At 38.4% G+C, this 21,647-nt stretch overlaps 1 protein-coding gene across 5 annotated transcripts in view; it reads left to right on the top strand.

The window, feature by feature from the left end:
* Positions 1–21,445, top strand: part of kiaa0232 (KIAA0232 ortholog) — a 132,482-nt gene extending 111,037 nt beyond the window's left edge. For 4 of the 5 annotated variants that reach the window (XM_039751441.1, XM_039751439.1, XM_039751440.1 and 1 more), the window contains 3 exons: positions 14,632–14,740; positions 15,409–15,485; positions 18,820–21,445. In XM_039751441.1, the coding sequence (XP_039607375.1) occupies positions 14,632–14,740; positions 15,409–15,485; positions 18,820–18,999 (366 nt within the window). In that variant the 3' untranslated portion in view covers positions 19,000–21,445. The remainder of the gene's footprint in view (positions 1–14,631; positions 14,741–15,408; positions 15,486–18,819) is intronic. The other variant, XM_039751442.1, reaches the window with a different exon arrangement.
* Positions 21,446–21,647: the final 202 nt, after the last annotated feature.

The following is a 21,647-nucleotide window of genomic DNA, read 5'->3' as shown; positions in this document are numbered from 1 at the left end:
GCCTGTTGCCCCTTTTGGGGAGTTCCAAAAGAGTTTAAAAACCTTATAGCATATATACAACTTACCATGTGCAACCATATAAAATGGACTTAATGCATTAAAATGTAAATGAAACCTGACAACTGTTATACTTCTATTTTGTGAATGTTCCATCATTATTCCAGAAATTGGCAGCATTTAAAGTTTACACCATTTTAAATGAAAGTATGCTGGTGTTGGTAAAATTGATTTTTTTAGCACAAAATAGTGATGATGTGTGCATCTGTACATTCTAAGCACTCTGCGTCAGTTCCTAAGATAAGTGCCATTTAAGAGTACATTGAATTGTCTTTTTTAGTATCAGTATTAAGTATATTTGTTATCAGGTGGTGAATAATTGGGGTTCTACTGTACCTGTATAAAGATGATTTGTATGAATAACTTGCTCATCTTTTCACATGTTTAGCCTCAGACACGACCTTTTATTAATCATCTGATTATGATTAGAGGACCAAATTTGGATGGATGTTTCTCTGAGTTGGTACATTCTCAGATATGCTTGTTAGACTGAAAATCTCAGTGTTGTTGTTCCTGATAAACTCATTATGGCACATCTGGAGCCCACTATAATGCAAAGTCCAAAATCCGTAATCCCTCCTCGATCGCGGGGGTTATGTTCCAGACCCATCCCCACTTCCGCAATAGGTAAAAATCCGCGAAGTAGAAACCATTTGTTTGTATGGTTATTTTTATATATTTTAAGCCCTTATAAACTCTCCCACACTGTTTATAAATATTCCCCGCACAGTTATACAGCATAATCCCTTTGTATTCTCTTAGATATTAGGTAAGATTCATTGAAATTATGTATATAAACACAGTTTATATACAGTAAAACTTTAAAGATATTGAGTGTCTCCGATATCACATATGTTACAGCCATTACGATAGACAGGCCACCAGCAATAAATACGTACAATGCAAGAAAAATAGTATACAGTAAATGTGTGTACAGTGACACTAAACGTACGTACATGTACTAAGTACTGTAAGTAGAAAATTAATTATGGTTACTCACCAACAATGACACGATGACTTGTCCGATAACAATGAGTTTAATTTTACTGCACAACAAAGGAAAGCGTTACAGCTCTTCCAAAGGAGCCACTTCAGGCAATTGTGTAGCACTACCGTTCTTCTTCTGGCAGTCTTCAATCCAAATCCCTAAAGCAGATTCCATCCAGACTACTGCCTTATTACATCCACTTACAACTCGTTTTGCACCCTGGTTAAAAGGACACTGCACCCATAGATCTTATATTCCTTTCCTACATTTTAAATAAAAAGAATCATAGCCTTCAACAAATCCAAAACGTTTACCTTTTCGGCAATCGTTAACATCTTCCGTTTGCGCTTGGGCATGGCCCCTGAAGCAGTAGCAGATCGTTTTGGAGCCATAATGAAGGGCTTGACTATGCACAAAGATAAACACAAAAGAGCACAACTCTTTACACAGCGAAACACGTTGATGCTGAATGAGCGAGACGAGACTTCCTGGTTAACACTGCATTCAGCAGGCAGGAACTTAACTGCGTGCTTTGATTGGTTAGCTTCTCAGTCATCCGCCAATAGTGCACCTTGTATGAAATCAACTGGGCAAACCAACTGAGGAAGCATGTACAGGAAGTAAAAAGACACATTGTCCGCAGAACCCGCGAAGCAGCGAAAAATCCGTGTTATGTATTTAGATATGCTTACATATAAAATACGCGATAGAGTGAAGCATGAAAGTCGGCCTTGATATAGCGAGGGATTACTGTACATTTTAATCCCATCCCAATCTCCTTCTGAATTAGTGTGGTGCTTAATAAAGTGGTGATTCTGTATAATTACGATAATGTTGAACTTGTAATAAGCTTTGAGGTCTGTCCTCAAATGTATTTGTGTAATTAAATGTTAAGTAAGCTATGAAAAAACAAAGTGTAAAAAATGGAATGAATAATAAGGCTTCTTAGCAAGTTATGTTTTGGTATATTTCCTCCTATGCCATTTAGTCTTTCTTTATATAATCAGAATCAGACTCTTCAAACATCACCTGAAGAGGTTTGTAATAAATTACAACATGGCTGAAAAAAAGTGGCTATATTTCAAAGAAACAGTATCTTTCATTTATTTCATCATTCATTTATGTTTCCAGTGTAATTCTCCTCAGACCCATACTCATTCCTTATCTGATACAGTGCTATATTCAACAACAATGCAGTATTGTGCTTCATGCAAAATAAAATTATTGCAAAATTTCTCCATGCCTAGATTGGTAATAGAATGTTGCAAAGAGGTAGGATATTACTTGAACTACACGGTCTGTGTAGAACCCCACCATTCCACTTGATCCACCGACTTTCTCAGTGATTGTTTATGCCCTGGTTGCCTGTGTGTCTACAATTTTTTCCCTTTTGTATGTATGTGAAAGCCTAGTTTGAAGCCACATTTGCTGTAAATGGAAATAACTGCCAATTTCTCCTTTTAAGTATTGTCCAGCAGTGAAAACATGTTTTGATAGTTATCAGTACTGCTTTTCAGTTGAAGGAGATGCTGTTTTTGTGCTGCTCTTTTTTTTTTTTTTGGCAACTTTGATATAAGAAATTATCCTCAAGCCAGCTTTCTTCAAGGCAGTTTGTGAGCAGAGAGGTTTCAGAACACCCAATTTTAACACTAAAATAAATCCAAGTATCCTCTGCATAAAGATAATAGTGTATTGAAGAAAAATATTTGGATATTAAAAAGTAGTGAAACATATCAGATGCAGCACATAGGTAAACTTTTGGTGTAAACCACATCTCTAAGGTTAAACAGTTGCTCTGAATCAAATCTCCAGGTTCCCTCAACTTTGCCATTAATCAAGGGATATGCAAAATTAGGAATTATAGCAGTGACAAAGATGAAAAGGAGTCGAGCCTAGTTTTGTGCCAAAACTAGGCGGAAAAACAACTGAATATTTACATACTGAAATGTAATGGATAGAATGAGCAGTTTTATCCTAGGTAAGAATTATGGACCAAACATATGTTTGTTTTGTATAACGAAGACATAATATCTTTCACCTCTATCAGGTACCCATGGGAGCTCCAGTAACATGCAATCATGATATTGGTAGCAAAAGTTAAAGAACGCTGTTGGCAGAACATACTGGGGTATTTAGAATCATGATTAGGTGATATTGAATTTACCAAAATTCCCCTGCCTTATTTTATTTTCAGTGGCCACCATCTAAAGGGCTTTGTATTTTCTCATTATCATAGCTGTTGACTTTTCTAACTTAACAGTTGGAAAACCAACAAATCAATAGACTACATGACTTTATTGTAGTCACAATGAGATAGGAGTTTAATTAACAACCAAGTGGTTTACAAGATACCCTGCCTAGAAACATGAGAGTTGAGACTCAGATTCAGTATCTTCAGGGTATAAAACGGGTGTTTTAGCCTTTACAGTGGAACCTCGGTTTGCAAGCATAATTCGTTCCGGAAACGTGCTCGCAATCCAAAGCACTCATATATCAAAGCAAATTTCCCCATAAGAAATAATGGAAACTCAGATGATTCGTTCCACAACCCAAAACTATTCATTTAAAAATGATTAATACAAATTAAAGTAAAATACATAATACAAATTAACCTGCACTTTACCTTTAAAAAGAATCATGGCTGGTGTGAGTTTCTAAACTCATGCGGGATTCCACCAACGGGATGACACGCGGAAGAGCGTCCCAAAGCAATCGCAGTCTCTCCCAGCGCTGTAGCAGTTCGCCGTATAAGCGCATCCAAAAAGATCGCAGACATGCTATAAGCGCCTGTCACCAATGGGTCAAAAAGGAACATTATAAAGATCCCGCTACAATAAATAACAGCGCTGTTGCTGTTTCAAGCTGAATAAAGCTGGTGTTCAAGTACTGAGACTCGGCTTCGTGTTTTGGGGAGCAAGATGGGGACTCGCACTTCACAGCGCACACACACATAGTCACAATGCTGTAGTAAACAGTATACGCTCGTACAGATGTTGACTATATGAGTGAGGCACTCGGACAGAGAATAGGAGACGATTGCCAGAGAGAGAGAGAGAGAGAGACGGGCGAGCGAGATAAAGAGAGAGAGAGACGGGCGAGCGAGATAAGGAGAGAGAGAGAGGCGAGCGAGATAAGGAGAGAGAGAGAGACGGGCGAGCGAGATAAGGAGAGAGAGAGAGACAGGCGAGCGAGATAAGGAGAGAGAGAGACGGGCGAGCGAGATAAGGAGAGAGAGAGAGAGAGAGAAGAGGCGAGAGCGAGATAAGGAGAGAGAGAGAGACGCGCGGGGCGAGCGAGATAAGGAGAGAGAGGGAGAGACGCACGCGCTGGGCGAGCGAGCGAGATGAGAGAGAGAGAGAACCACCATTAGCTCAGTTGTGATCACATGACGGTCAGCAGACAAAGTGTATCCATACTACTCGTATTGCAAGACATCGCTCGTTTATCAAGTCAAAATGTCTTAAAAATTTTTGCTCGTCTTGCAAAAAACCAAGTTACTCGTATACCGAGGTTCCACTGTACTTAAATAAGGTAAAGCATTTTCAGGACATCTACGTCCATTCTTGTTTTCCCACAATGAATCTGCCTATTCCAGCACATGGTTCTGGATAACCATACTCAGTCCTGGCGGCATTAGGCAAAAGCCAAGAACCCACCCTTGATGTTATCCATCCATCACAGTGGACAGATACACACTGAACTTCTTGAAAATCAGTGTTGTTCTAGATTTGACCCATACTTGCATTTCTTGAAATAAATGTAACAGTCTAATGCAGGGGTGCCCACACTTTTTTGGCTTGCAAGCTACTTTCAAAATGACCAAGTCAAAATGATGTTCCTAAAAAATGATATATACATACACACACAGTGGAACCTCGGTTCATGAATGTCACTGAACACGTACAAATCGGGTTACGACCAAAAAGTTAGCCAAACATTTGCATCCGTTCACGACCACACACTCGATATACGAACAGCCAGTTTCCCTTTCAGTTTATGTGTGCCGATGATTTCCGCACATGTTCAGTCTCTCCCTGTGCAGCGAGCGAAAGAGAGAGAGAGACACACACACACACGCACGTTCAAGGTTTTCTCTGTGTTATTCAATGTTTTTACATTTAGTTTACTATTACGCTGTGCATTCTATGGTATAATAAATAACTATATTTGTGCTTAAAAATCTTAAAAAATATATATATATACATACATACATACAGTTTGTACGGTCTGGAACAGATTAATTGTATTTACATACAATCCTATGGAGGAAATTACTTCTGGTCATGACCAGAGTTTTCGAATGAATTACGGTCGTGACCCGAGGTTCCACTGTGTGTGTGTGTGTGTGTGTGTGTATAATCTATACTAATAAAAGGCAAAACCCTCACTCACTCACTCACTCATCACTAATTCTCCAACTTCCCCGTGTAGGTAGAAGGCTGAAATTTGACAGGCTCATTCCTTACAGCTTACTTACAAAAGTTGGGCAGGTTTCATTTCGAAATTCTACGCGTAATGGTCATAACTGGAATCTATTTTTTCATCCATATACTGTAATAGACTGCAAGTCGATGGCTGTGGGAGGCGGAGTTGCATGTCGCGTCATCACACCTCCCACGTAATTGAGTGCCTGCCCATATAAGGTAATATTCGCGGGTGAAGGACTGTGCTTAGCATATTCATAAGTAAAAATATCTGAATCACAAACTGATGTTAATTATATTTTGTCCATGAATACTTATTAAATAATTCCAAATAGTCTCTCCGCATCCTTTCATAGCTTTTCCGATGGTTGTGCTGCTTCCAGGCATGTATTTTCGTATTAAAGCATTTAACCAATCACATTTCAGCATTCATTTGTTGCCAGGCAGAGAGGACTTTACAACCCGTTGTGCAGGCACTCTAACACAGAATATATGTCGATTAACCTGTTGCTTCAACCAATCAGATTTTGAGTTGGTGTCAGTACGGCCCTCTAGCAGGCGTACGGCGATGTCACCGTATTCAGACCCATTGATTGGATAGAAGCCGCAGGTTCGATTTTCAACATTAGCGTCGATGGCGATAGAAAGGGACTTTTTGATGGAACTGAGGCGCACGGATAATCCGTACGACAGAGTTATTGAACTGTTTTTGAGAAAAGAGAGGAGGATGGATTTTGTTTACAAATACTCTGAATTTTTGGTGAGTAAAATGTTGCGATTCTATCAGCGATGCAGTGGCTCTTTATACTGTATTTCTGCATATTAAGATGGTTTTTATAACCATAAATTAGTTTTTGAGGGGCGGGTTGATTCAGACGGAGCAGTACTGAAGGCCTAGGTGTGAGATGCGCGTCCGCCAATGGACCAGATGATAACGTAAATTTAATGAACATTACAACCTGAAAATAAACGAAACTGTAGAGAGGCCCATGATTAAATGAATGGTAAAAAAGTAAGAGCAAAGCAACGGTGACTTATTGAGGCAGGCAGGCCAGAGCACAATAGCAGGGGGCTCGATGTAGTGCGTGTTAAGTCAATCTAAAATGCGTGTTCAGATTCGAAAAAATATATCTTTTCAAGTTCTATCTATACTAATAAAAGGCAAAGCCCTCACTGACTCATCACTAATTCTCCAACTTCCCATGTAGGTAGAAAGCTGAAATTTGGCAGGCTTATTCCTTACAGCTTACTTACAAAAGTTAAGCAGGTTTCATTTCGAAATTCTACACGTAATGGTCATAACGGTCGACAACGTCTGCCATGTTGAACTTTCTTATTTATGGCCCCATCTTCACGAAATTTGGTAGACGGCTTCCCTGTGCTAACCGAAACCGATGTATTTACTTATTTCGATGGTATGACGCCACTGTCGGCCACCATATTGAACATTCCAACATCACCAATTTTCCAACTTCCTGTGTAGGTAGAAGGCTGACCCCATCTTAACGAAATTTAGTAGGTGGCTTCCCTGCGCTAACTAAAACCGATGTACGTGCTTATTTCGGTGGTATAACGCCACTGTTGGCCGCCATATTGAATTTTCCAAACGTCACTAATTCTCCAACTTCCCGTGTAGCTAGAAGGCTGAAATTTGGCAGGCCCATTCCTTACAGCTTACTTACAAAAGTTAAGCAGGTTTCATTTCGAAAGTCTGTGCATAATGGTCAACAACGTCCGCCATGTTGAACTCTTATTCATGGCCCCATCTTCACGAAATTTGGTAGGCGGCTTCCCTGCGCTAACCCAAACCAATGTACGTACTTCTTTCGATGGTATGATGCCACTGTCGGCCGCCATATTGAACCTTTCAACGGTCTTTGTTACTTATGGGCCCATATTCAAGAAATATGGTACGCAGGTTCCCAGCGCTAACTGAATCCTACTTACGTACATATATACGTCCAGAGCCTGCAGCTCGGTCACCGTGTGAGGCGGCGTTGGGTTCCCCGTCTCAACGCCTCCCACGTTGTTGGCTGCCTGCCTATATAAGGCCGTCTGTCGCTCCGGTCTCTACATTCCCTTCCTTGCTTCGCCACGGGATTCACATCCCCCTGCTGATAACTACAGCCTTTTTATTTAATTCACGGCTTCTCTGCTGTTTTACTGTTCGTTTATTACGATTATAGTTATGTTCAGGTACCCATTTCCTTTATCATTCCAACCGTACCTCCATTAACATGTCTATCGAGGTGATCACCATCTACCAAAGAACTGTCACTTACAGAGTAGTTTCCATGCCCGGAGATGGCACCTGCCTTTTCCATTCTCTTTGTTACATATTGCACGGCCATATCAGGCTCACTCTTGATATCCGGAGGAACATTGTGTGTTATATATTGAATGACTGGGACAGGTTCAAGGTGTGGACTGATGACGATACGGGAGATAATTATACTACACAGGAGCACTATATAAGAGTGAAATGCTTAAGCCTTTCATCTATGGTTCTGCATGTGAGTTGATGTTTGCCGCTGAATTGCTCGGTTGTCGCTTTCAAGTGTACCGAAATGGCCAAATATTTTACACCTTTGGACAACCACCAATGCCTCTTAAACATCTTAGATTCACAGGTGACGATTTGAGTAGTGGACATTTTGATGTTTATGAATGTTTTAAACTCTCAAAAGCTGGATGTGAAGTTATTAGTGAAAGTGGTTGTATGCTTACAACGCTTGACAGATGCCGAATGTCATTTCAGCACAAGTCCTGCAAATACTGTAGTAATTGAAACAAACCATGAAACTCAAACCGATTATGACAGCAGTTATCCAAGCTGTGAGAATTGAAACAAGATTACTTTTCACATGGCCAACTGTACGTTGCATGCTCAAGAGTAAACTCGGCGCACAGCTTGGTCATATTACAACCGGAGGGCCGAACTGACAATATGGTATACAAAGAAATCCTTAGCAAATAATTATTGGTATATTTTCTTTCAGTATAAAAAGGTTTAATTTTCTTCTTAATAAAAATTTTAAGGCAGTACTTTGCCGCTGCGAAGCACGGGTATTTTGCTAGTATATATACAGTGCATCCAGAAAGGATTCACAGCACATCACTTTTTCCACAATGGATTCCAAAATGGATTAAATTCATTTTTTTCCTCCGAATTCTACACACAACACCCCATAATGACAACGTGAAAAAAATTTACTTGAGGTTTTTGCAAATGTATTAAAAACTAGCAAATTACCCGCGCTTCGCAGCGGAGAAGTAGTGTGTTAAAGAAGTAATGGAAAAGAAAAGGAAACATTTTAATAATAATGTAATTAGTGTAATTGTTTTGTCATTGTCATGAGTGTTGCTGGCAGATATATATAGGTTTAGGTCTAGGTTTATAACTAGTTTTAATTTCACAAAGACGTTTATCGTGTGGTGATTGGTTATATGGAGAAAGACAAAGGATAGGAACTGGGGGTTTAGTACGTAAGATAGACACAGCAAACATGCAATAAAGAAAGCCTGCTCAGAAAAACATCCATTGAATTCTGCGTTCCTGTCTCCGACCTTCAGATCACGAACCCAACATTTACACAATATTTCAGTTAAACCTGTGCGATACCCATTCAAATATCCAGTTTTTGGAGCCTCGTCACACCTGCCATAAACTTCTCTACACTGAACGTAGACCTTAGGATCCCTTAATGCAAGGGAGCAGCACTATAGCCACTCCACCGTGCCCCCCGTCACCCATGTCTAATACATGCTTTAATGCATTTCATTGTGAAAAAGATATCAAGTATTTATCTTAGTATTCTGAATGTTCATTGAGCAGGAATATTATGAAGTCAATGTGCGGCGATTGCTGCCGGCGCTTCCTCAGTGCAAGAGGAAGTCAGTTTAAGAAGCGCCCAGAGATTAACAACTGGGTCGGGGAACACTTAATATAAAGCAATGTGCTACATTAATTTATGACGGGGTTTGAGAAAATCTAGTAAATAAAACATTCATTTTAAGATGAAATTAAGTTTGCAACATTCTACTGATAAAATAAACTACGAGAATAAAGTGGAAATGTCGACTTTAATCTCGACATTTACAATTTTTTTGTCTTCACTGTGTCCGTATTTTTTTCACTGTGGCCTTAAAACGCTGCCGTAGGTTTTTCAGGGCCTGTTGTGCCAGTTTTAGTCAAGCAATGATCCATTTCTCATCCGCGATGCTACTTGTTTCAGTTTCAGCAACACGCATATACAGTCAACCCTCGTTTATCGCGGTTAATCCGTTCCAGACTCTGCCGCGATAAATGAATTTCCGCGAAGTAGGGTTCTTTATTTATAAATCGAATATTTTCGCAGTTAGAGCATAGAAAACCTGTTTACAACCTTCTAAATACAGTAATCCCTCCTCGATCGCGGGGGTTGCGTTCCAGACCACCGTCCCCCCCGATAGGTTGAAAATCCATGAAGTAGAAACCATATGTTTGTATGGTTATTTTTATATATCTTAAGCCCTTATAAACTCTCCCACACTGTTAACATTATTAGAGTCCTCTAGACGTGAAATAACACCCTTTAGTCAAACGTTTAAACTGTGCTTCATTACAAGACAGAGATGGCAGTTCTTTCTCACAATTAAAAGAATGCAAACATATCTTCAAAGGAGCGCCGTCAGGAGCAGATAATGTCAGAGAGAGCGCTCCTTAAGAAAAGCAAACAATCAAAAAATCAATACGTGCTTTTAAGTATACAGAAGGACCACGATAAAGCGTCATTTTGTAGAGGAGCATCCTATCTTCTAGGCAAACAGCCACTGTGTAAACAGCCCCCTCTGCTCACACCCCCTCCGTCAGGCAGAGAGAGTGAGAGAGACAGAGAGAAGCAAACAAAACAAGCGCCACGCGGGAAGCATATCTTATAGCATTGAGGAGTTTTAGTTAATATGTAATACATGATCTGATTGGGTAGCTTCTAAGCCATCCGCCAATAGCGTCCCTTGTATGAAATCAACTGGGCAATCAAACTGAGGAAGCATGTAACCTAAATTAAAAGACCCATTGTCCGCAGAAAGCGGCAAACCAGCGAAAAATCCGTGATATATATTTAGATGTGCTTACATTTAAAATCCGCGAGTGAAGCCGCGAAAGTCGAAGTGCGATATAGCGAGGGATTACTGTAGCGAGAACAACGTGCTTACCGCAGTGCATTATGAGTTACGCAGGTAATTCCTAATGACGTATTCGAAATTCCGCAAGATGGTACATTTCCAAAGAAGTAAATATTACCGATGTTGTCGGGGAAAAAAATAATCGCGTCCAAGTGAAGATTTTTATTAATATTTCATAACATTTGGAAATTGTTAGAATGTTTTCTTCTTTATTTTAAAAAAACTGACAGCGCGAAACCAACTTGTTTTATATGAAAAATTCTGTAATCAAAAAGGATCTATAGACAGCTCATCAAAATTGATGCCACGCAATAAATTTCTTCACTCCTCAATATATCACAACCTACGCGAAATCATAAATTTCAGGAAAGATTAACTGCCTAACAAGCTTTATGTGGCGAAAACAATTGCATTGTAGGTAAAATGAGCGCATTTTTATGTAGAAAAAATGAATTTTATCAATAATATATAAAAGTTATCGATTATAATGAAAAATCATCAAATTACATCGTAATGTCAGCAGGAAAAAAATGACCTCATCTCCAAGCGTGTAAATATTAGGGTAACATACTTATGTAAGACCACAAGAGTGCTTCCCCTTTGAAAAATCGGCCGTCATTTTGTAAACAATATTGAATACCAATTTGAGACATGAAGAACATGCCTAAGTATACAGTTTCCGCACAAAGTACGTACCCAAATTTTTAAAATTTGAAAGTAGTGGTAAAAATGTGCCCTGCACAGCACATATAATTCTTTTTTCTTCAGAAAATTGCACTTGTCCGCGGACAACCGAAACCAGAAAAGCACGCTTGTCCGATGGTCAATTTACCCGTGTCGGACGAGTCGGCCGTTGGATTTCCGCACCCCTGTTTATGGTCACTACAGTATTTGGATTTAATAATCTTCATGTGGTAAAAGGCTGACTCGCATAAATAAGTAGAGCCGAATAGTGCAGTCAAGGAAGTAGCACATTTCCTCATGTTTGGGTACTTTTCCTCTGTGAGTAAGTTCCAAAACTGCCCAAGAGCCCCAGACTTCAGCTGAATGTCATCCTGTAGTGTAAAAATCTCATCCTCCACTGTAGAGGAGTTTTAAGTGAAACAGTGTTGCAATTTCTGATGCGAGTGAATCACCCTCAACATCTTACCTAAATGGACAGCACTTAAATGTAGCGATTGGCTCAAGTAAAGCTGAGTCTTGAAACCATCTGTCAAAGTCTTGACAGGCAATTTTCAATCTGCTTTCTATAGCAAATGCTGTCAAGTTGCACACACGCCTTACATTGTGTCTCCAGCTCTGACGCGAGGTTTTGGATGTTCCCCAAATCAAGGCGCTGCAGATTTGAGGACAGATGTTGCATTTTTCGTTAGAAAGCATTAACTGAGCTAATCATATTGACCATGGAGTTCTCTTTTCCTTGCAACTATAAATTAAGCTCATTCAACATGTTAGTCAGATCGGGGGAAAAAAATGGCAAGTCTAAAGGCAATTGATCGTTATTAAGTTGCTTGTATTCTGCATGTTTAATGACAAGGTGAAACTCCTTTTTCTCCGGCCAGGGGTCTTGAAATCTCAGCAGGAATTTCTCCCTTGTCTTCTGTCTCAGTGAAGGCATCTTTTATCATCTGTCCATCTTGGAAGGACTTCTTATGCTTAATGATTGAGTGACTCACCCGGAACGATGCTTCAGTATGTCTGCCTTTGCTTTTGAATTCAGCCGAGTGAAAAATTATGGCTGTCCGATTAACTGCGATTTTAGTTCCCTTTCTTTCTCAGATCGCTTTTTGGAAGGAAGTCAGTTTCGTAGTTTTTATGAACAGTTCGAAAATGCCTTTCCACATTTTCCTTCTTTGGAATAGCAATGATAGATTGACAGATTAGACAAATGCACTTCGATTGTGACATTGTGAGAAAAAAAATCCTCTTCCAATTCCACATCTAGCCCATACCCTCCCCAAACAAAGTTTTTTTTAAAATCCCTTCTTTAGTCGATATAAATTGGAAGGCTAACTAGATCACAGCCGGAGCTTTGCAGTAGCTCACGTGTTTGATCGTGCGTGTGGGATAACCAGTGTGTTAGAAGAAAAGAGATCTCAGACTAGCTGTCCTGCAGGTCAATGAAGTGGCAAATGCCATAGGGATTATATATAGACTAAAGTTGAAAAAAAATATTTTTTTTGAATGCAACGCGATCTACCTGCACTACCTTTGCGATCTACCGGTCGATCGCAATCGGGCACCCCGGTCTAACGCATTGAATGACTTGGTAATAGAGCATTCAGTATTTGATTGTTTATGCACATAAATGCATTCTGTATATTAATGTGTTACAGATTCAGATGGAACTGAATAAACTCCTGATGCTAGACTGTCCGGCTTCAGGGCCAAATATGCTCAAGTTGGGATCACTGTGTTGTCAAACTGACTGGTTTTGAAGAGATTATATACAGAACACAAGCTATTTTAGGAGGTTAAGATGAGGTTAAACTGAACTATGTCTGCTGCTTTTTGAAGAATCCTTTAAACTGTCTATTACTGAGTCCAGTGAACTAAACATGTACATGCAAAGCTGTCCAAATTAAATTGTTTAAAGTTGGTTAACAAGTTGAGGCAGGTACGGTTTTGTGTAGAAAATTAATTGAACAAAAAAAAAGTGGTACTCTTAAAAAGATTTAATTTATTGTGCATGGGAAGCAGATTTTCATTTTCTGTGAATAGTACCTCAAGTATCCTCCTCCTCAGGATAAATAATAAGCACCACATTTTCATATTGTTTTTGGCTTACAGCTTGAGGTTTTCCTAGTTAAGGCTAGAAAAATGTCAGTGATAAGCTGTGAAATATCAAGTACTTTTAGCTCCGTTAAACACTGGCCACAATAATTAAAAAAAAAAAAAAGGCCATTAAGCTTATATTAAAGTTTTGTTTCTGGGTTTATTGTGGTATTTTTGCAAGTGATGGTTTCAGAAGGCGTAACAATGATATTTGAAATTGAGTCAGACCAAGCACCAACATGTATACTCATAAAATTCATATTAATATTTGACAATATTAAAAAAAAAAAAAAAAAACTTCTGAATTTGGGGGCAGTCGGAGGTTGGACGGTTAAGTTTTTTCAGAATAGAAAATAAACAGTATGGCTTCTTAAACCACTTAAACCCCTTCTGCATTTACCTCCCATTTTTTCTACAGGTGATATGCAGTACACCAGTAAAATTGATTATATTTTAAGGCTCTTATTCATATTACCATGGATGAGCAAAGTGGATTTTTAAGAAATATGACATGCTATGTATTTTTTATCAAATTGCATAATCATACACATCACAGTTCTCTTTCGGCAGGAAAACACCCTCTGCTGGCATACTTCACTTGAATTTTCTAGCAGCCAAAGTTCCCCTTTCACTGTTTCTTTATTCTTCGAGATGATGCTGAAGAAGTCCATGCTCCAGGTGCCATGGATATGTCATGCTTTGTCATCATGACCGGCAAAGCAGGCATCTGGTACTATCAATTTTAAAATCCCACTCGTGAACAAATGAATGCGAAATCTCCACATCTCACCCAGACTGACACATATAATGTCACCAGTGAAACTGTCATAAGATGTGAGAGAAAGGGAGACTTGAAAGAAAAATAGTTTTGCTTCTGTTAATATGTTATTACAGAAATTGTAGAAGAATGCAAATTAGCAGACTGAGTGTGACAAAATGAGTATGACACAGAGTAGCAAATGGGATCCTGACATCCTGACAGGCAGCTTTTATTTAACAGCCTTGAACCAGTGAAGAATTTTTGTGTTATGACATAAAGTAATCCACAAAATGTTTACAGATACCCATATCTGGTTTATTTGACTGTTTGTTTTATGTTCTATATTTAGTGTTATTGCCAAATAAGACTTTTTTTTCTTTTATACAGTACAAGGACTGGCATCACTTGTTTTATTTGACAGCTAACCATCTTCTATGACATGTTTTTCATTATTTTCACAGTTATCTTCAGTTAGTTTTTGTGTGCAAGGAGAAAATGATAAACAGCAGGATGAATGCTGGTGGCAGAAAAGACTGTGCTCACCCGTTTTTCCAGGATCACAGTGTGCAGGTGCTATTTTCTTACTTAAACTTCATTTAATATTACTTATATGCACATTTATTCAGTTTTGTATCTCTCTTCAGTGTAATCCATTTCTCTGAATGTAAAAAAAGCTTAAAAGGTTCTTAAAGTGAAATAAAAATAATTATTAACCAATGTAAAATGTATCATTTAAAAGAAATAGAATATAACAACTGATTTAAAAAAATTTAGCAAAATATTTTTAATATTATCATAAATGGCAAAAATCCAAGGTGTAGTTAAACTTTGTTAATCCTTTTACTCATTTTCAAAGTAAGGAAGGCTTGGAGCCCATCCTGACAAAATAAAAAAATTACTTACAGATATTTGTTAATTGTTTTCTTTGTAGAAATGAATATGCAGTCCTAATTTGGAGTTAATGAATGTTAATTGACTTGCACAGTTATAATTTGTAAATCTGATGATGCCAATTTTCCGTGCCACTTTCCATTTGAAGTTGACATCTGCTCCCGAGAGTGCCTCTTTTTTTATAAACTTAGTTTAATTAATTTATCCATTTTTTTATGATAGAAGATACCTTTTCGTTGTTTGTAAAAGATAAAAAAAAATACATTGGGCTGTTTGGTTTTTTTTTTTTTTTTTCCTTCTTTTCAATAAACTAACTTTGTTCGTTCTTACATAAAACATAATTTCAGAGTGTTGCTCCAAAACAAAAGAAATGCAAGGAGTGAAGAATTTTTCAGAAAAGGAGAATCCTGTGGTAATGAGTATGGTGAGTTGATTCTGCCTTTAGAAATACACAACAGTATGATTTTTACATTAATTAGAGATTTAGAAATATTTCTACTTTTGCTTTAAACGCTTACCTTACTTTTGTTGTTGTCCTATTGTTTTGTTATTTTTTTCTGCAGTTTGCACCCTTCATTGTGTCCTAATAATGAAAATTAAAACAAACAGAACTGACAGCCAGGTAAACAACACTGAATGATGAAAGGCTGCAATATTTTTAAAATCGGACCCACGAATTAGTAGATAATAAATTAAACAATCAGAACACCTGGAAAAGCAGAATTAAAATCAGGCTGAAAATTGTTGAAAAGTTTAAAAAAAAATAAATTCCCTAAAAAGTGCTTAGTACATGTTAATAAAAATGTACAAACTTAGTTTTGTTATTTCTTCATTGACTCCAAAACACAGAAACTGGGAAATAACAGCTCACTTAATTGGGTTAGAAGTCCATTTAAAAACAGAAGTTGGTTGGAACAAAAAAAAAACCTGCAGCCACAGTGGGTCCCCAGGACTGAGTTTGGAAAGCACTACATCATAAGATTACTTAACGTATGTTAGCAGTTGGATAGTATTATAGTGCACACTGCCATAAACAATCATTACGACATCATTACTAACATTTATTCAATGCACTTTTTGCAGAGTACTTGTATGAGGTCAGCTACTGTTTATATTGTAGCATATTTTCCATTATGTTTCACTGACTATGTCTGGTTAAAAAAAAAAGTCTTAAAAGTGATGTTAGTGCATCTAAGGCCCCATTTATGCCTGGGAATATTAGATAGCACTTTACTACCTTAAAAAACCATAGTGTTCACTTACAGCACTGGTTTAAATTTAGCTTTGTACTGTATTTTTATCTACCTAGTCTATAACAGTCAAGTAAGCAAATAAAACCAAAGAATTTCATAGAGCAGTGGCAGCGGACAGAAAAAACGGGCAAGAGTGGCCAGCACTGACAGTTTTGTAGCTTTAAAAATAAAGTAGAGTGGCAGGTTTGGTACCACTGCAATTAGTTGTCCAGCTACTGTTCCCCTTCATTTCTCTGCAACATCTCTGAAGTTATGTTAAAACAATGAAGCTCTCTATGACAATATTGAGTGCTGCTGCCTTTTCACATTTTTATGTTGGGTCATTTTGCGTAGCCAGTTCCCTTTCTGACCACAAGCTATTAGCTGCAGTGGGCTGATAAAACTCAAGCAACTACCTAACCCCCAGATCAGGGGTGCCCACAGTTTTTCGGCTCACGAGCTACTTTTAAAATGACCAGGTCAAAATGAACTACCTACATTAAAAATTGAGTATACTTTTTCGTACCTTGCATAACTGAATAACCTTTATGACACAATAACAATTCAATACATTTATGGTCACTACAGTATTTGGATTTAATAATCTTCATGTGGGAAAAGGCTGACTCGCATAAATAAGTAGTGCCGAATAGTGCAGTCAAGGAGCTTTTTAATTCAGCCGAGTGAAAAATGACGGCTGTCTAATTAACTGTGATTTTAGTTCCCTCTCCTTTCTCTTTCTCAGATCACTTTTCGGAAGGACATCAGTTTCGTAGTTTTTATGAACAGTTCGAAAATGCCTTTCCACATTTTCCTTCTTTGGAATAGCAATGATAGATTGACAGATCAGACAAACGCAACTGTGGTGTTATGGGTCCACAGCTCGTGGAGAAAAGGCCATTGATTTTAAATAAATAATCATCGCACCCGAGGCGGCTTCGTGAGGGGGCGTTGTTGTAGCGAGCGCTGGCGTCGTCGATGTGGGCGTTTCTCACCGTGTGCACAGGTGAGGAACTGCCCACATTCGTGATTGCTCCCGTGGCTAATGCTGCAGCTGTGATGGCCCCTCACGTTTTAAAAAGAAGCGCGAGTCGGTTGTGGGGTAGTGTAAGAACGATCGGAGAAAGGAAAGGAGAGGACGGAGGTTACAGGGAGCGTGGAAGCAAGCGGTGCAGGAGAGAGACGGACACGCGGAGCGTGTGGTGAGCGCGATCGGCGCCGTGGGCAGCTGCGAGGAAGCTGGGTGTTAGGCCGACACCCAGGTGTTTGTGTAGATGTCGCTCCCGCTGAGCGATCTGGTAGCGGGAGTGACAAGGTGAAAGCGACGAGCCGCAGAGAGGCCATGGAAAGGCAGCGGAAGTCGGGAGGCTTGGTGGTGGAGTCCCCAATATGAGCGACCTGGCTATTGGGGTAATCAAGTCTCGGGGACTGGGATGAGTGCCATACCGGAGCCAGGGATCGGGAGGTCTCCAGTCTCATGCGTGTGTTGTAGGAGGGCAGCTGCAGAGAGCGTCTTGCCTGCTGCTTGGCCCAAACGGGATTATCAGGTGAGACGCTAACAGAAGAGCACCAGATTTGTTTGATGGTTTTAAAACTGCTTCCAAGAGAAGATTTTAACCTCCGATTTTTAAGGATTGTTTTTTTCTATTTATTGGTTTTACTCCACGTTCTTTTTATGGATTATTTATTTAATGAACATGGAAGAACTGCACTATTTATGAACACTTGTTTTGTTGATTTTTAATAAAAGCACTATTGCACTTTTTGTATACCACCCCTTGCTCAATTGTTTATTTGCCTCCACTGACTAGCTCACTCGGTTACATTATCGACGGTGTTGGGTTCAAGGGTTCCCAAACATCAAAGGGAGTGTGGAGCCTGAACCCACATCGTCACAGCAACTTCGATTGTGACATTGTGAGAAAAAAAATCCTCTTCCAATTCCACATCCAGCCCATACACTCCCCAAACAATTTTTTTTTTTAAATTCCTTCTTTAGTCGATATAAATTGGAAGGCTAACTAGATCACTTAGATAGCCGGAGTTTTGCAGTAACTCGCACGTTTGATCGTGCGTGCCAAGGATGACCAGTGTGTTAGAAGAAAAGAGATCTCAGACTGGCCGCTCTGTATGTCAATCAAGTGGCAAATGCCATAGGGGAGGATATGATAGACTAACGTTTAAAAAAAATTTTTTTTTGAATGCAACGCGATCTACCAGTCAATTGCGATCGATGCATTGGGCACCCCTGCCCCAGATAATTGCAAAAAGAGTGGTGTGCACATGTTGGCATGATGTGGACAATGGACAGGCATTTTAAAGCCAGGTGTAACTTTATAGTCTGGCTGTTGATCTGAAGCACATGTTCATTTCGGGTGTATTCATCAAGAATGCCAAGGTTTGGTTCAGTTCCTTGCCTAAATATAATTACAGGAAGTGACATTCTTTTTTTAAAAAATATATTTCAGCATGAGGTATTCCAATATGTAATTTTTTTTTTATTTTTTTTTTTTATAACTTTTGCAGACTGCGGCAACCTGTGACTCCAACTGTTCTGGGGAGAAGAATTCTGGAGCTCGAGCTACTGGCTTTCGAAGACAGCTTTTTTCCAGTGAGAGCTCTAGTTCTGATGAAACTGCTTCAGAGAATGGGAGTGACTGGGTGGATCCTTGTGAAGAAGACCTTATTTCAAGAACTCAACTTTAACTTATGTGGAAGGAATGAACGCATTAATTTCAGTCTAGGGTGTTAATAAGATTGAAATATTTCCTATTGGGAATATTAAATTCAAAACTGTAACTAGAATTTAAGTTACATTTGAGACTCTTTTGATGATACTTTCACAGTTAGGCGTTAGGGACAATCCTAAATTAAAAAAAAAAAAAAAATTAAGAAAAAGTTTGTTTTGTTTTGTTTGATTTTTTTTTTTTTTTTTCTCCTTCTGTCCAGGTTTTCCAGATACTTTTACTTTTGAAATAGATTAGATGTGGTGTCAGAATGGTTGTGCATGTGCCTGTCTTACTAGTATCACTGCTTTTCTTACAGCATAACTGCAACTTCCATTAACTTAAATGTAACGGTACTGTTATGCCAGCCATCTTCCCTGCACCACAGCATCTACTACATCTTCTGCTCTTCAGATAATTCTTAGCTTATGGCACTCTTTTAGACTTTATTGTGCAAGAACTTGAAAACAAGTTAGTTATGTGCCTTTATAAAAGCGGGAGAAAAGAAGCATGAATGCATAGTCCAGTCTTTTTACTTTTCAAGCAATGACTTCTTCACAAATCCTGTGATAAGAATGACTGAGTGGCATTTAGCATATTTTTTTCTTTGCTGACTGATAAGATTCCCTTAAGTTTGGAGTAGAAATCAAATTATATGTTGCTAACTGTGAAGGCCCAGAATTTTTCTTTAGGTTACTGTGAAATCTGTAGTCCATAGCATTGACAGAAAATGACTTAGTAAAGAGCTGGCAGATCTGTAACAGAAAATATGGAGCATACAGGTACCTGTGTTATCTAGCAGTGGAATGTTAACTGCAACTCTGACAACATCCGAAGTTGCACTCGGTGGCTTACGTTCTTTAGTACAAAATGGTGGTGGAGGCTGTGTAAAGAATTCTGTGGCAATTACAGTTGGTTATTGTGACTGTGATTTTGTAGGTATCGTAATTTTGTTTGTCCTTAGGGGTGAGTGTAAGGAGAAGTTGTGTCCTCAAAATGAGTATTCTTCATTAACACGAGTGACTGCTGTAGTGGTTGTCGCATTATATGGCTTGCTTTTGTTTCAGTTTGCATTTTATGATGCAGACCAATAATTATTCTAAAGGCATCTCGTGCCATTTTCAATGCTGAAAGTAAATTGGTAAAAAAAAAAAAACTTGGAAAAGACCATTCGTCTCTGCAAAAACAGTATTTAGTTTCAGATTATTTTCATAAACCATTGAATATTGTGCATCCTTTAAACTTGTGATATATTGTGCAGCAAAAAACGAACATCCGAACCAGGAGCCACTTAAAAGAAACAGTTGACATATTAAATGAAACAAGAAGTTAATTCCATTCAAACCAAAACCGAGAGGAACTGATTTTGAAATATGTTCTTAATGTGCGGTCACATTTTTGCAAGTTAACTGTAAGCTACTTGGTGGGTGGTGAAAACAAAGTATAAAAGGCAAAATCATTTTATAGAAAGTCTATTAAAAAACGATCCTGGCCAATGAATAATGGAACAGTTTCACTGTACAGAGCTGGTATCAGACCTACTTGGTATATAACAGTCTTTTGTTAATTTATTTAAAAATTATGTTTAATTATACTTTTGTGAAGAATATTTATTTTTTTAATTTATTGACCTTTTTCTCATAAAAAGCACTTTTTGTTTAGTTTGGAGGAACTGGAGGTAGTTTAACTTCACTCTTTAATATCTTTTATAGCTATGACCATCACAACTGCAGCGGCATTATTGCATTGCCTAGAAACACTCGGATTCCATTTATGTACAAACTGGCGGTCCTGTTCAAGTGACAAGGATAGACAGACATATTCCGAAACTGTTCCACTCAGTTGATTTTTGCATGAAGCTCCTTTCTCAAGTGAGAAAAAAGCTGAAAAATTATGGGGTGATGTTTAAAAGAAACGATGTACACAAGTTAGACACTCCAACACCTTTCTAGCAAATAAAGAAGACATGGAGGATATAAACGCTTGGTCTCTTGTTTTTGTTTTTTCTTTCCAACCCCTCCTCCCAAACCCCCACCCCATTATAGTGTTTGTGTGAATGGTAGTGCTTTAAAGCATTTTGGAGAATTGTTGATGTTACTCACTTGCCTTGTGTCACAAAAAGATTTTTTTTTTTGAAATTGGAAAACTGCTGTACGCATCAATAATGACTATTACAAAATTAAAAGTTTGGAAGATTCACTTATGATTACTGTGGTATGAAAAGTGTTGCATATCCATAGCACTGAAACCTGGGTTCTCTCCATTCCTTTGCTGTGACTTTTCTCTTTCTCGTCATCCTTTTCCTAGCCCATCCCGACCCCTGTTTTCCAGTTCAGGTGTTTGTATTTGTTCTAAATTTCATGTACACCGGAATAAATGATTTGTTTCATTGTGGAGTTACTTAAAAATAAAAAGAAATAAATCTATCAGCTGTGCGTGCTATTTTTTTTCTTCCAGTAGTCCAAGAACAAATGTGAATAAGTTGTACTGCAGTTTACTGGTCCTGCTGATAAACTGAACATGTTGTGTAGTCCATCAAAGGTTGCTAGATGTTAAATTTTTTAAATTTTCATTTTACAAAATGAAAAATAACACATATATAGCATGTGTAGATTTCTTGTCATATTT

The sequence above is a fragment of the Polypterus senegalus genome, chromosome 4, assembly GCF_016835505.1.
Source record: "Polypterus senegalus isolate Bchr_013 chromosome 4, ASM1683550v1, whole genome shotgun sequence".
Classification (NCBI taxonomy): domain Eukaryota; kingdom Metazoa; phylum Chordata; class Cladistia; order Polypteriformes; family Polypteridae; genus Polypterus; species Polypterus senegalus.
The sequence above is the reverse complement of the archived record's forward strand: the minus strand, read 5'-3'. Positions and strand labels throughout refer to the sequence as shown.